The sequence below is a fragment of the Saccostrea cucullata genome, unplaced genomic scaffold (assembly GCF_032062105.1).
Source record: "Saccostrea cucullata isolate Sc308-1 unplaced genomic scaffold, CSIRO_AGI_Scuc_v1 ctg90, whole genome shotgun sequence".
Lineage (NCBI taxonomy): Eukaryota > Metazoa > Mollusca > Bivalvia > Ostreida > Ostreidae > Saccostrea > Saccostrea cuccullata.
In genome coordinates this window covers 841928-858551 of record NW_026940868.1, presented here as the reverse complement: position 1 = coordinate 858551, position 16624 = coordinate 841928, and the positions used below count along the sequence as shown (strand labels likewise).

At 33.8% G+C, this 16624-nt stretch overlaps 1 protein-coding gene across 5 annotated transcripts in view; it reads right to left on the bottom strand.

Annotated features, from left to right (window-relative positions):
* Positions 1–3591: 3591 nt before the first annotated feature.
* Positions 3592–16624, bottom strand: part of LOC134256538 (alpha-mannosidase 2x-like) — a 40681-nt gene continuing 27648 nt past the window's right edge. For all 5 annotated transcript variants that reach the window (XM_062739216.1, XM_062739219.1, XM_062739217.1 and 2 more), the window contains 2 exons: positions 8865–9475; positions 3592–6787 (listed from right to left, as the gene is read on the bottom strand). In XM_062739216.1, coding sequence (XP_062595200.1) covers positions 4034–6787; positions 8865–9407 — 3297 coding nt within the window. In that variant the 5' untranslated portion in view covers positions 9408–9475 and the 3' untranslated portion in view covers positions 3592–4033. The remainder of the gene's footprint in view (positions 6788–8864; positions 9476–16624) is intronic.

The window sequence follows — 16624 nt, the reverse complement described above, 5'->3', positions numbered from 1 at the left end:
AGATATGGACCATTTTTCGTGTTTTTATACACAATTACATACTAAACAAAGAAATTTACAAATTTAAAAAAATACATGATGAAATTCTTTATTTTTCACATATATCATGCAATTTTCCTTCTTCTTATAAATCATGAAAAGATAATTGGAGGTAGCCTTTATTGCAGTGAAAAGGGGGCATGTCAAAACACAAAATTTGGATTTATTCTATCCAGCTTCGTATTTTATAGGTCGCAATGGGTTTACATAACGCCAACAAACGATTACAATAATGTATTAGTTTCTAAAAAAATTAATAATTCTTACATTATGAAATAATTTTCTAGCCATGCTTTATTTTTCTCTTAACACGCGACGTTGTTATACGTGGAAAAGGGGTAGAGGGATAAGGGGGGGGGGGGGGGGGGTAACGGCGACAAAATTGCAATTTTTACTGATATCATGTAATATATAGAAAAATAAAATATTTCGGCGGTTCAATTTAAATGATTTATAGACTTATTTTACTTTTTAAAACTGAAGATAGCCCATGCATATTTAAGTCCGCAATAAAAAGAGTGTGCATAAACACTTCAACATGTTCAAAGAGAAAGACTAAAATCGTTTACTTTTAGATGCAGTGATTGTTTTTTAAACTCACAAATTGAAATAAAACAGAATAAAATTAATGAATCTGTACCAAAAGATTAACCCCTCAAAATTTATTAGGTTCCAAAGTTGTTTATTAATTTGAATATTTAAAAAAAATAATAGAAATGCCAGCTTTCAATGCATATTCTATAGAGTTACCAGGTAAGCAAGATCAGCGAAACATTTTAGCGCAATTTGATGTCAATGTAACTGTGACGTTATTGTGTTCAACTGTGACGGCAGTCAAGGGTATTATGACGTGCCTGAGTCGACGCTGCGTTAAAACGTATGCGCAGATCAAGTAGATCGGGCCTCGTTAAGCAGTTGGGAATTAAAACTTTACAACAGCAATAAATAGAATAATGATCCTTGATTAAGTCTAGTAATGTTCTTAGTGTAGTCTACTTCCATGCCACATTATATTATAATCAAACTAAAACGGTATTTGGAGTAGCATTTTGAGAGTATTTAACAGGAATTTCTATTTTTAGTAACCAAAACAATAATGTTCATCCAAGTCAAAAACCGATATACAGAATGATGTATCTTAGTGTAGTCTATTTGTGTGCAAAGTTATATTGAAATCATACCAAAACTGTAGGACGAGTTGCATTTTAAAAGAATTTCACAGAAATTTCTTTTTTTAGTAACCACGGCAACATCGTTCATCGAAATCGAAAACTGGTAATAGAATTATGTATCTTAGTGTAGTCTACTTGTGTGCCAAGTTATATTGAAATCAGACCAAAACTGTAGGACGAGTTGCATTTTGAAAGAATTTCACAGAAATTTCTATTTTTAGTAACCACGGCAACATCGTTCATCGAAATAAAAAAAAAAGATACACAGAATTATGTATCTTAGTGTAGTCTACTTGTGTGCCAAGTTATATTGGTATCAGACTAAAACTGTAGGACGAGTTGCATTTTGAAAGAATTTCACAGGAATTTCTATTTTTAGTAACAATGCTAACACCGTTCATCGAAATTAAAAACTGATACACAGAATTATGTATCTTAGTGTAGTCTACTTGTGTGCCAAGTTATATTGAAAACAGACCAAAACTGTAAGAGGAGTAGCATTTTGAAAGAATTTCACAGGAATTTCTATTTTTAGTAACAATGCTAACACCGTTCATCGAAATTAAAAACTGATACACAGAATTATGTATCTTAGTGAAGTCTACTTGTGTGCCAAGTTATATTGAAAACAGACCAAAACTGTTAGAGGAGTAGCATTATGAAAGAATTTTACAGAAATTTCTATTTTTAGTAACCACGGCAACACCGTTCATCGAAATCAAAAACCGATATACAGAATATGTACCTTAGTGTAGTCTACTTGTGTGCAAAGTTACATTGAAAACAGACCAAAACTGTAAGAGGAGTAGCATTTTGAAAGAATATTACAGAAATTTCTATTTTTAATAACCACAGCAACACCGTTCAGTTTTGAAAGAATTTTACAGAAATTTCTATTTTTAGATATTACGGCAACACCGTTCATCGAAATCAAAAGCTGAGAATTATGTATCTTAGTAAAGTCTACTTGTGTGCCAAATTTTATTGAAATCAGACCAAAACTGCAGGAGGAGTAGCATTTTGAAAAATTGTTTACAGACAGACGGACAGCTAGACAGACAGACAAACAGACGGATGGACACCGGATGCATTACTATCGCTAAAAATCACTGATTTTACCTGACTTTTAAAATGCACCTGGCTTGGTATATTGTTTTAAAGTTTATACATTGCCCTGTTCACACGAGTTTAATTCGCAGTAAATTAATGCGAAGTAAACTAATGCGAATTAAATTAATGCAAATTAAATTGCGTTCACACGACAGCTAATGCGAAGTAAACTAATGCGAATTAAAATTTTTCTTCTATAGTCAGGAGTCAGTAAGTCTGTTATGACGTCATTGGTAAATCATGTCATGTATGCAGAGCCATCCTTTGATCCATCATGTAGAGGCTGCAGGTATTCATTGATTTTAGTGATTAACATACTTTTCCTCAATTTTTGAACCATATATAGCACAAATATAATCACCAACACATGTCCTGTGACTCAATTCTGGCCTTACGCATGCATCAAAATTTAATTCGAATTAGCTTCGCTTAGCGTTCACACAGAGCTAATGCGAAGTAATTTAATGCGCAGTAAATTAATTCGAATTAAACTAATTCGCATTAAATTCTCCGTGTGAACGCTAAGCGAAGCTAATTCGCAGTCACTTTACATTTAATTCGAATTAACCTCTCCGTGTGAACAGGGCACATGTATTACTCTTTTAGTACCATATTAACATATTCTGAAACTTGTTTTCATCTGTAAACCTCTACTGAGTATGACTTAATCAGTTTGTTTATATCACCTTCATACAAAGGAGAGAGGGAGGGAGAGAGAGAGAGTAATATTGATGATGATGTACATCCTTCTTGTCCTTGAAAGAGTTATGGAACTTTGTCTACAGACATTAAAAAGGCCAACTTTTTTCCTGTTTATTTATTTTTACATATTCCGTTCAATGAATGACAAATATTTAGGAAGAATTACAAGAATATGACATATGTAGCAATAACACACGTGATTTCATCTGATATATAACACTGCAAACTTGCATACACAAAACAATGAACATACAAGCTCCAAGATCGTGTAGTTATGAGGTGGAATGTTTGAATCAAAGGGAAAAAATAGGATCATAATTGTGTATATGCAAAAAATTTACACCGTTTTGTTTGTTGCAATGTAAACATACATGCACAGCAACAATAATGTCAATATTTACTCTCATAGACCTACATATATATAGGAGGTTCAATGATTATTCATGTAAATTTATATGCACGAAAATATGTTTTCAAATAAAAAAAAATTAAATGCCAAAAATACTAGTAATTAAATTATTAAGATTTGGTCATCTGGTGAATGAAAGGGTTTGCTTGACAGATGTAAAAAAAATTTCACATTTAAAATATTGAAATTGAATTTTTGCATTCTAACAAAATATACAAAAAATATGGTAAAAATAGGTTCTTTTCTGCCTTTGAGGCTATATGTAAATATGAAAGTCTAATCTTCATAAATATACACTGATGATGGATAGTTACAATTAAATACCTCATAGAAATGAATAGGAACATTACAATACTGCACAATAATATCTTTCATTTACATTTAATCTGAAATGATTTATTTCAAAAGGAAACATAAATATCTACTGCTTCTGTTAATATAACGACTTCATAACTTTACTTGTTTTATTGGTTTTTTAAAAAAATTTTTAATCCTCTATTGATCATCCAATTAAATAATGGTCAAATAATTAATTACAAGATTCACATGATATTTCATAAAAGTTCAGACATTTACAATAATCTAGATGAATGTACAACTGCTACCTATTGCTATCCAGTGAAAACTGTACAGTTATGAGTTCCATGGGTGGAATGTTTAATTCTGAACTAGGTGAGAGAGTTTGCTTATCATACATGTGAGTCAGAGAAACCTCTTTAACACTGCTCACTGACAAGTCTTTGAAAATGGAAGATAATGATACAGATGAACCTAGTGTACACTGGACATCTAAGGTAGGGAAGCCACACTTGTAACCCCTGCGGTGCAACACTAGACTGGAATTAGTGTAATCTAGTTCAGAGTTGACCAAGTTTCTCAAATGCACTAGACTGATATCACAGGGCAGTGGGGAAGCCACCGGTCGGAATTCCTTCCTAAACATGTCTGTGGAGACAGACGTAAATAGTTTAATGATAGGCTTCTGTAATAAGTCATTAAGTTGCATACTTAGAATGGTTGGGAATGTAAATGATTCTAAACTGCTATGTTGCTTTGAGATCTGCTGAGCGTTTGTATCTGCTGCAATGTCCTCTCTGTATTCTAACTGAATTATAAATTCAGTCTGTGTTGGTCTGTTGTCCTGTACACCTTCCCCCAGGCCTCTGTCATCATCATACATTAATTTTCTGTCCAGCATGACCTCAAACTGCCCTGGGTGTAGCCCAGCTACCCCATGTGACTGGGCACAATGGACAGTCAGTCTCCTATGAGCATCCTCCACAATGCCCATATTAGTCATTGGAAAATAATTGGACTCAACATACCGGTTAGGATTACTTTTTCGAGCAATCATCTGGAATCCATTTTGGTCAGTAAAAAAGATTGAATTTTTAATGTCTGTATTTAATCTCATGATAATTTCTGAGTCTTCAAGGTTTTTCATTATGTTACCGTTCATGTCCATGAAGTTCTGAACATGGAGACCATGGGCCTGTTCCGCAGCTAGACTGAAGAGCTTCACACTGTGTCTCAGATTTGGATGAACGACTTCAATCTGTGACATAAAGGGGCCCTCCATTACGTGGATGATGGGAATCCCTAGATGAAGAGGTTTGGCCTCTCCACTTGGGTAGAACAAGTATGCTCCACTTCCTTGAGATTTGTAGTGCATGAAAGACAAATCCATTTTGGTTATGTTTCCTATTCTTTTATCTTTCAGGCTTGTCAGTAAACCTGTCTTAGGATCAAATTCGGCTCTCAGATACTCATTTTCAAGGGGAATATTTGTCTGATAACTCCCAGAATACCTGGGCTTTTCCCTCTCAAACACCAGTTCTGGAGCAATGTTAAACTCCATGGAATTGAAAATAGAAATTTTTGCTGGGTAAACAGACTTAATTTCTTCCTCGGCTTTAAATAAGTACACAACTTCCAAAGATAAGGCAGCTAATTTTTTCAGAAAGATGATCTCAAATTCACTATGATGGACCGATGAACTAGTTTGCCAAACTGGATTGAGTTGATAGGGAATCTCTTCATGATCTCTTGTTTTGACAATGACTTTATCAGTGTCTACCAGAAGAGATGTCAATTCTACCCTGGCTTTCGCCAGCGAGTTGAACAAAATGACAGGAACTCCTGTTTTTGTAACGTGTATCACTCGTTTTTTGGTCACTGAGTCATAAGATGTTTTCACTTCTTCTGGCTCCAGTATCATGGGCAGCTCTAGGTTTCCCCCTGTGAGGAGAAACTGGGCTGAATTGGAAATAACTTTCTGAGTAGAATTGTAAGAATGGAAAAGTTTGTTTTCATAGTCCTGCATTACATACTCTTTTGATGTTCCTGTGATGGCATCATGGTGTAGAAATAAAGCTAGGTTTCTCCGGGACTGTTGTAGGAAATTGGAAATGTCATGATAAATATGGTACTTTACGTTCCATTTCTGACTATAACCTGTTACTAATGTATTCAGGACATCAGCAGCATGTAAATTTCTCTCTACTTCCCGACTGAATTTCTTGGCATGTGGTCTAGTGGTAAAATATCCACTCCAATAAGCATTGCTTTTATCAGAATAAGGGAAAAAATCACCAGAGACTGTGGGGAAATTTTTATCATTGTGTTGTTTTGTTTTTTGTTTCTCAGACTTTCTGAGGATTTTAAAATAGTCTTTGAGTGTTCCAAACTGTACGTCAATCCTCCAATCATCTCTGGCGTTCATGTACTGTATCAGCATGTTATAGTTCTGATACTGCTGGTCCCATTCCTGAGCTGAATCATATCTGAAGTCATCGCCTAGCGGAACTAGAATCGTGTCATAGTTGTAAAGACTGGCTTTCCTGCGATATTGCTCATACAGTTGCCTTGCTTGCTCTTGTACATTTTTCAATGAAATCGGTTCTGCAAAAGTTTTTCTATGTTTTCTTTTATGAACTTGAAAGTCAAACATCATACAAATATAGGGGTTTGGCCCACATGTGTGTTTAACTGTATACAACATGTAGGGCATCACATGACAAAGAATATCCCATGATCCTTTGATGTCCCAAGGTTGTCGCCATAGAAACTCCAAGCTCTTTTTCTGAGCCAGGGAGCCTTTTGTAGCTTGGTGTATCCGCTGAATGACCATGTTCTCTAGACCTGCCTTTTTCCACAAGTAAGGAACTGTGCCTGAGTGGCCGAATGGATCAATGGCCCAGCTGTTTTTTGGTTTGACTTGTAGGTTTTCCATGATCCACTGGTGGCCCTCCATCAGTTGGTCTATGATTGAGTAGTAGGACGTGGAAGCTTCATCTGGCATCACCCATCCACCACTGACTATCTCTAACTGTCCGTTCTTTATCAATCTTCTTACCTGAAAATAAATAATAATATTTGTATATGGATTTTTCATTAAAATTTCACTTTTGCTATTGTACATGTTGTTTGACCTGTAGCAATATTCTTTAGAAAAGATTTTACAATAAATATTTTTCCCTATACCCTATAATCCCTATTAACCGCCCCTGACACTTTAAGTGCCCACTTAGGTTTTTTTAATTGTCAGGAAATAAGGGCCTGGTCCTGTACAGTGATTAAAATCATCTAGAATCGTATCAAAAATTTGAAGAAAGTGAAAACAAAACTTGTCTATCATCCAATTTCTCAGTGGAAAATTAATAATTTAGCATAATTTGGGTGGATTATCTTCAACGAAAGTAAAGTTAGACATTATTTTAGTGGTTCCTTGTATTTATTTTTTTCAAAAGTTTTTTGAAGCTAAAATATTACTTTAAATATTATAAAGAGAATACCAAAATAACCGCCCCCTTTTCGCAATTTTCTAAGCGCCCGGGCGGTTAAAGGTACTTGGACACAGATTTGAAGTTATTATTTTCTCTATAATATTACGACGTATATTTTAATAGCATTTCACACAAAAATTAATTAAAAATCTTATTTCGTTTAAAAGATATTGAAATTTCATATTTTTCGGCGGGTTTGATTGACATATCCTTGCACTCTCACACATTTCATTTTATTCTTAATCCTTAGGAAAAGTGGCAATCTCGTTTTGTATAAATGAAAAATATTAATACTATAATCCAGAAAATTTAGAGTAGACATGTTCGAAAGCAAAACAAACACACAATATATTGTCAGTCCGTGCAGTTGTGGTAAGCAGACTGTGACGATTGAACGCACCCGATGAATTCTAAATATAAACAATAACAGAACTCGAGCCCTGTTTACAAAAACTGTGTACATAACACGAGTGTGCTCGATTTGCTAAACTCTGTACGCATCTCTTAGTTCGGAATGACGATACTTGTGAAGATGTTTTGCTTTCTAACATTTCTACTCTGAATAAAATTATTTTTCTTGATAAAAGTTTTAATATTTCTCATTAAAACACATCAAAATTGCCACTTTTCCTAAGGATTAAGAATAAAGTTAAAATTTGTGAAAGTGCAAGGATGTGTTAATCAAACCCGCCTAAAAATTTAAAGTTTTAATAACTTTTAAATAAAATAAGATTTTTAATTAATTTCTGTGTGCAATGCTATAAAAATATATAATTCGTGATATTATACAGAAAAAATTAGAAAATATGAACTTCAAATCTGTGTCCAAGTACCTTTAATAGGGATAATACGGTATTTTTCTACTGGTATTTTAAACATTGAATTCTTGTTGGATCCCACTTTGCCAAAGTTGCCACCATTTGAACAAATTTGAATCTCTGAAACAATGAAGAAGCAAAAAAAAAATTCTATTTTTGGCCAAGAGCATGGTTCTTGAAGAGATTCACTTTTCTAAATTTTCTCTCCCTGTAGATATTAGTACACTTTATTTGAACAAACTGAACCTCCTTCATCCTACTAGATTGATATGTGGCAATTCTGATAAGAATTAGCCAAGCAGGTTCTGGAGATTTTGAAAACATGAAATACATATGACACAGCAAATTCCTGAAACTTTTTACTGTAAGAAAAGCTTTTATTAGCTTACCAATACTATAGGTATTTAGCATGTCCTACACCTCTCATTTTGGAACAAAATTGCTTAGATGCCTGTGTTTTTTTTAATGATGTTCAAATATTTAAAAAAAATAATTTACTGTAAACCAACTTTTATTCGCGTGCGAGAAATTTTCGCGAAGTTCCCAAGAGCCTCGTCATCGCGAATATTTCTCACCGCGAACCGGTCATTTAAGTGTATGTGTCTATTAAAACAAATCCAAAAAAGGCATGATCGCGAAAATTAATCGTCGCGAACCAATTTATCCCTGGTAAATCACGAAATAAAGTCGTCGCGAATAAAAGTTGGTTTACAGTATATTAATTTTATATAAATTTTGAATCTTGCAACCACTGCTTTTAAAATACCAAATCTCATCCTTCAGACTGTTGAATAATTAACACACAAAAGTTTAATATTTTATACCGTACCTGAACTTTCATGTCATCTTCCAGATCATTCCACCAGATATTAAGAAACACAGCCTCGGCCCACACAAAGGTCATGTTGGGGTACAGCCTTAACTTATCTACCATGTTGTTCAGGATATTTTTAGTTGTGTACACGTAATATTCCTCCAGGGTCCGCAGCCATCCTGCGTCATTATGAGAATGAGGCATTACAATGACCTTCAAAGGTCGAAGTTTGGAACCATATTCTCTTCCCGGGGTCAATGTCGGTAGAATGTAGTCACCTCCTGCTGCTAATTCATAGTTGTTCTTCAATCGCAAATCCACCAGAGAAATATTAGATTCTGCATTCAAGTGTTCATACAGGGAACATTTTTGATTGTTGACATTTAAGTGGTCATTGTTAGCGTATTTAAGTCCCCTCAGTGGAGATTCTCGGTACGTCAAATGATGGATGCCTCGGTTGCCCTGGATGGTTTTAGGTATGTCTCCCAAGAACAAGAGACATGTAGCCACGAGGAATAGAAAAGCACTAATGGCGACCAGTCTCTGGTGAAATTTCATCCTGTCGTCATTTTCTTTCCCGAGGAGCCAAGGGACAATTGGTGTTCTGTCATCGGACAATTCTTGTTCTGGAATAAAAGACAAAATGAGATGAATTTATATCAGTGCTCTCAAATACGTAAAACAATTTACCCAAATCAATATTTCTAACATTTATACACTGCTAGACAAAAAAGGCAACATTTTTTAAAGCTATAAAACCATTTGGGAAATTTAGAGCAGTTTCAAGGCTACCAAAAAATTGAATGAAAGAATTAACACAAATGCTCTTTCTTTCCAATTAAAAGTGAGCATTTTCAAGATAGTGGCTGGAAAGTATATTGGGGTGTTTTTGCAAATTTAGTTTCTATTCTTAATCTTTTGGAGAAAAACCATCTGTTAAGCGGTGACACCATGTTATAAAAGACTCCATAAACCAGAAATTTCAACATTTAGTTCCACGAAATAAACCTCTGAGCTTTCATATTAGATAAAAATACTCAACACAAAGCGGGCATCAGCGAATGTGCAAAAAACATCTCCTGTTTCTTATTTCAAATGTAATCTTTGATGGAACACAAACCTTGAATATTTCATGGAACTAAGAGATTACAAAAGAAATATAGCTTTTATACATACTCCAAATAGGAATCAAGCACTGATGTTCAAGATTTGAAGTCAATATTTAATCTAAAATTTATCGATTCCATACAATTTATACTTGAAAGAACAAGTAAATTTTTGATTTGTGAAATAAAAATAAGATATAATTGACATTAAGTATGCATTTGTGAGAGAAACATTTTAATGTCAAGGGAATCCAAAGATCCTAAATTTTATTATTTCAAGTGGCAAAGATAAACCAAAACAGATATAGGCCTCATACCCAATCTTTGACCTACAAGAGTTTGTCAATCTGTGATTATGTAATTTTGAAAACCATGCATCTCCATATCTGTGTCAACTCAGAGCAGATAAAGTTGTTAAATATAATTTACTAACTTCATATTAGTGTCAAATATATTTAAAATTACATATATACTACTAGCACTACAAAAAATGTACACATAATGTAAAAGATACATCTGACATACACAGTTTTAACTGCTAGACAGTTCCTTCCAGTAACCTTGACCTTGTGTTAGGCATGACCTTGATCTTGTGTCAAGTATGCTGCCTTTACTGTCTGTATCAAAATTCTGCCTCTGTACTGCCAGTGATCTTAACTTGCCCAAATGACCTGAGTCAGGGTCACAATACATTGATCTAAAATCAGACAGAATCTTTTGCAAGCTTGAGCCTCAGACATATTTCTCTTCCAACACTTCAGTCCAGGCATGATAGCTCAGACAAATGAGGCTGTTTCCTTATGAACTCACTTTTCAATTATGTTTTTTGTATAAATTTTATCATTCACCATTGTCTTTTTAAAGAAGTAATACAATGTATGTTGCAAAGTCCAAAGAACCAGTGATCTTCTTCAATGGGTATAGACCCATAGTTAAGCAGGCCTTTTTTCCATGACAGGAATACACATGTATCTCTGCTCATAATTTCATAACTCATTATAAAAATAAAATAATGAGAGAGAATGTGTATATAAATTGTGAAGATCCACTGCACAGTGTTTGGGGTGATGGTCCTCCAATAAATATTCCTGTAGGACAATTACAGAACATTAGTTTTATGTAGCAAATAATTTATATGCACCATTTATTGTTCACAAAGCATACTATTGTTGTAATTTCACAAATTGTGTACTTATTCTACCATCACATCATGCAAAAGAGACATTTGGTTTATCCTGTGTCTTGATGTTTATCTTCATCAAAGCTTTTACTAGGAAAGTTCAAAAAAAGACAACAGACCCATCACAGACTTGGCTTAATTTGCCCGCTCCGTCCAGAAAATGACAATCTGACACCAGCCAAGAAAAAGTGTGTCATTTCAGCAACTAACAAGGGGCCAATCTCTGAGATGGCTACAGGAGAAATAACAACTTCACAAATTAGGGTAATCAATTATTAGCCAAGTACGATATGACCCGAAAAATCTTGCAGACTGGGAATATTCCTGTCGAAAAGAAGTGTGATTAAAAAAATTTATTCTTTTAAGGAAGTGGCCAAAGATTTCTGCGAGACTATTCTCATCTTCAGCAGCTAAAAACGAGACTCCTTTTGTTCCTGAAAATTGACCAAACAGGCAGACATAATAATTCAGTAGAACAATGGGAATGAATAATAAAGTAATTGGAAAATTCTCTTTTCAGTTCCAAAGAATATAAATGCAAACTAAATTATTCTCCTAGGAGTGTTGTCTTCAATAAGCTTACAGGGGGGAAATCAATCAATGCATTAAAATTTATCAGCTTATTATTGTAAAAGCTCACTGTATGTCAATTTTCAGTTATTATGACTAAAACTGTGTGAGGATTTTAATTAAAGTTTACTAGCATGGCTATGGTATAAACAGTAAATAATTCAGGGCTGGCTTTATGGGATTACAAGCTAGGGAATGTACTTTGAATCCTAAGTGAGCAACAGACAAACTTCTATCCAAGGTCATCAGTAGGTTTAGTTTTCCACTGATTAATGGCTCAGATGAGATCACTGTTAAAGAACAGCTTATAAGCAGCTAACCTTGTGTAAAACTTCATTTAATTGACATTAAAGATACCAAAGTTGCATCCGGTTGTACAAAACTCAGTAAGCCCTCTATAAATCACCAAGTTGGGCCATTATATAAACAGTCATGTCTCTGAGAACTTATCAGGGATGAACATCTTTACATCTGAGCCTGCTGGCATAATGGTGGAGGAACAGTGCCATTAAAACCTTCAGATACCTGGGGCTTCATCTCTCTTGGCAGTCTCTAGTCATTCACACATCTCTCTTTCTTACCTCCAAATTTTGTTTCTCTCTTTTCTATTTTTTTATTTAACTTAAAAAATGAAGTTATAAATCAGAGACTGTTTTTCATCAAGCTTTACTGTTGGTTGAGAGAAACACCTGTAGATATTTGGCACAAAAATAAAAAAAATCCACACAAGGTGAAATATAATTGAGATTCTTTAAGATTAATGTATGTTTAGAATCTTATAAAATGGAAGCTGTAAAAATACCAAACAAATATATCCTCACTATGCCGCTTCATACCATTTCCAAGACTGCTGCTTGCTGCCAAAAAAGGGGTGTTATATTTGCATCAGCAAAACAGAACTTCCTACAAGTTTTAGATATTAAGACTCCTTTGTATGTCTTTTGTGACCAAGGATGCCTTATGCTGTCTTGACAGTTCTAGTTACTGCATGTAAACCGTAGTTGCTAGAATACAACAGAGAACTGGCCAGTCAGCGGATGAGTTCTTTTAGCAATGTCTGCAACAACATTAGAGAAACCCTTCTTTACAAATACTTACATAACCTCAGTTCTTGATGATAGAAAACTGACCAAAATATATCTCTCATTTGAAATGCATTAAAAATCATATCTGTGCAATACACTAAGATTCATTTCTATAAAATCTTTCTCTTAATCCTATTTATCAGAAAGTGTGAATTAAAAACATATAAAAATGGGAAAAAAAATCTTAAGGCCCCCTGTACCCTTTCCATTTGATTCTCTGACGGTAATTGCCATTTCCTTATATCCCCTGACAAAATAAGTAGGAAGTGAAATTCCCCAGAAACTCGACTTTAAATGAACTTAATAAAATACTTAAGCATTGATTCACATCGTTTCAGGTTGAAATGATGCATATCGTATAAAGATAAAATGGCCTGCCCCTAAAATACAGATCACTGCTGTTTGTATGGGTGAACATGTGAGTTATTTTTATCTCAGGCAAAGGGAAGAAAAATGGTATGAAAATTTTCTGATACCAATGTTGAACTCTAAAAGCCTGATTTTTTAAAACATAATCAGATAAATGTTCCGTGATGGGCTGTGTGTGATTATTTCATGGGTTATCTAGATAATTCCTTACTTCAGGTGGTCTATGCTCGTAAAATTAGTATAATGATATTAATTAAGTAATTTCTTTAGATGTTTATGAAATTATAATCTTGGTAAAATCTTTAACACAGTTAATGCTGGGTAATGATCACATTAAAAGAAGATGCACCCATTTCTTTCTGCAAAACATGAAAAGAAGTGAAAGAAACAAGTCTTCTGATAATAATCATACACATGTATTTCAGTAGGCAATTTGAGTTTGAAAAATGGGGGATTCATAAATGCATCTGTGTCTTCTTCTGCTCTGAAACATTTTTCTATCTCCAGCTCCCCTCTATTCTAAAGGGTGGTGTAAAGAATAAACAATCCAAAAACAAAGGCAGATTAAGTTTTAAGTAAACACAATGTAACAGGGAACATGGCAATAGTAAAGCAATAAAAATATTCTTCCGATTATTTTCGAGGTGACATACCAGGGGATTTCATTTAAGTACAATATATTCAGATTGTCATTCAATGCATACTGAACCATCTTGAGTTGTGAATGGAAACTATTATACATTGAGCCTGCACTTCAATCAGATACATCTGCTTCCGTAGTCTAACAATACAGCAACTAAACAAAATGCACTAATCCATTTACTTCTTAACATCAGTGACATTTAGTATAACCTAGGATAATCCAAAGTCTTAAAAAACTAAAAGAGCAAACCCATGGAAGTAAGAAACTGGGAGACGAAGAATAATTTTAAAATACCCCCTTGGGAAGCTGTATTATTACTGATGAAACTTTACACACAGAAAACTGAGTCAATAAAGTTCAAGGTAATAATTGGGAAGGACAGTTGCTTTTTTGTTAAACCCATATGGGAGCTATTTCCGACTTATAGTACCATCCATAAGTACAAATAATTCATACAATCCTTAATGCCTTAAGTGCATCGATCATACACAAATTATCCATTGTATCATTAATGACACCAGGTTCCTTTGAGAAAAAGATAGAAAAAAATTCTTTCATTCCACTAAGTAATTTGATTAAGGTCACTAAGACTAGTTAATTAATTCTTATGTATTTACTACCCCATACTTATCACAGTGGAGATGCTCTTGCTGCATACCAGAGGTAATTACACCAGGTCCTGACATGCGAATACTATCTCCATTCCTTTACTGCATCATTAATATTGCACCCAAACTCTGATACAGCACCAATTCTCTGATACAGGCCATCTTTTCATCAACTTAATTAACTTTTGCCACCCCTAGCAAGGACAAGGCAGGGGGAAGAAAGTTTTTTTTTATTGCATTCAAATAAAATACTGTGTGTAGAACGTTGTATTAAACCGTCTTCAGAAACCTGGAGCAAGCTTACCAAAAATGTTGCTTTTCAAGCCTTGTCTAGGCCTTCTGCAGGCACACTATGCCTTTGAATTACTCATACTTTGAATTAATGCAATAAGCATGATTTAATGGAATATGCTAAAAAGATCTTGATAAGGTACAGTTGTATGAATGAAGCCACTGTTATACCTTCAATATTTTTACATAATGTGCATGTTAAGATTCAATGTACAGTTGTTAGCTCAGCAGGAAATAGGCACGGGTGTTTCCAAATATAAATCAGTTTTTGAAATCTTGGGGAAAAAACAGAGATATTGAAGGTGAATGAGACTTTAAATATGAAATTATACCAGACATGTGCGAGGAAGAAGATACATAGATATTATGCACGCATGCATACTGGGTCTTATTGTGAGATTAGGGGGAAGGATGGGCCCCTTCCATTAGAAGCAGTACCCCCTGAGGATAGGGTGATAAACACAAGGCCTGATAAAAAGTTATATAAATAGGAGATAACTCCTGAGAGATAGGAGGCCAGATAATTTCTGAGAATGAACATGTTTTCCTGGCAACAATCACGGGCTGAAAAACTGACAAGTGGATCATTTAAAATTTTCAACGTTTTCCAAAAAAAAAAAAAAAAAAAAAAATTCCAAAGATTTCTTAAAAGTAAGCATTTTTTAATTCATCCTCATTGGGGTTAGTGGTTTATCTATTTGTTAGCAAGGTTTATCAGCTGAGTTTTAGGAGAAAGATTTTGAATGAAGTTTTTTTATAATGGTGCATCCCATAATAAGAAAAAAAGTGATTACATTTTCAGTGATCAAATTCTTCAGTCACAATTTCATATAATGGATGAAACAGAGTTGGTAGGATTTTTCGACCTAGATAATGGGCTAAGACCCTCCAAAAACTGTACTGTAATCAAAATAGATAAAGTCAAATTTAGAATAAATACAATTAATCAGAATTTGTGGTGATGATGCATCACATTTCTACATATTCAATAAATCTAATACATTTAATCATTATTTACTTTTGTCAGAACAAAGTGAACCATTTGAAAATGATTCAATAGGATTTGGTGGAAAAAAGACAGAATACTAGATAAGAATATTTTTTCTATCCATTTTCTATGGATCCCAAACAGATTAGCTTAAACACAGAACTTGATAGAGACAATAACTTAGGGGAATTACTGATGGTTCCCTCCATTACTAAAATAAATAGGAAATGTGTTCCGTTCCTCATGGACTAGATTAAACAAACATTGAAAATAAAAAACAATATTTTATCAGTTTAATCTTTTGATCTTGGGATTTTTTTAAACCCTATTTTCCCAATTTTCTCTTTTAATTTGACAGCCAAAAAAGTTCTGTTGCTAAAAAGTTAATGAAGTTACTTGTTAGAAGTCTGCGAGACTCTACTTATACAATCCACAATGATGAATGTAAAGTGAAGTTTACACCACTCCTTCATTGTGCATCCAATTCAGCTCTACAGGATAAACCGTGGATCAATTACTTAAAAACATCATCTCAAGTGAGCTTTAATTTAAAGGCTGGTGACCCCTATCTCTTAACTGAAGTACCCACTAGCTAGATCACAATTTGAAAATTCATCTATTAATATTGAAAATAAAGTGTCAATACTTTATAGCTCTTCCAATTTCCAAACCAATATCCATTATAATGAAATTACTTTTTGTTTTGCAACAGAGGTTTCAAGTAGTGAGCAAATATTTATCTGAATCAGAATAATTTAAAAAGATAAGTACCAATCTGAAAGCAATTTATAACCACAGCTTCACCAATATAAACCTTTTTTACTATATATTTTTAAAAATGTCATCTTAAAAGAAAATCAATTTTGTTTAAATCCATTAATAAAATACACATGAATAATTAAGTGTTCAAGAAAGAATGACACAAAAAAAAATTT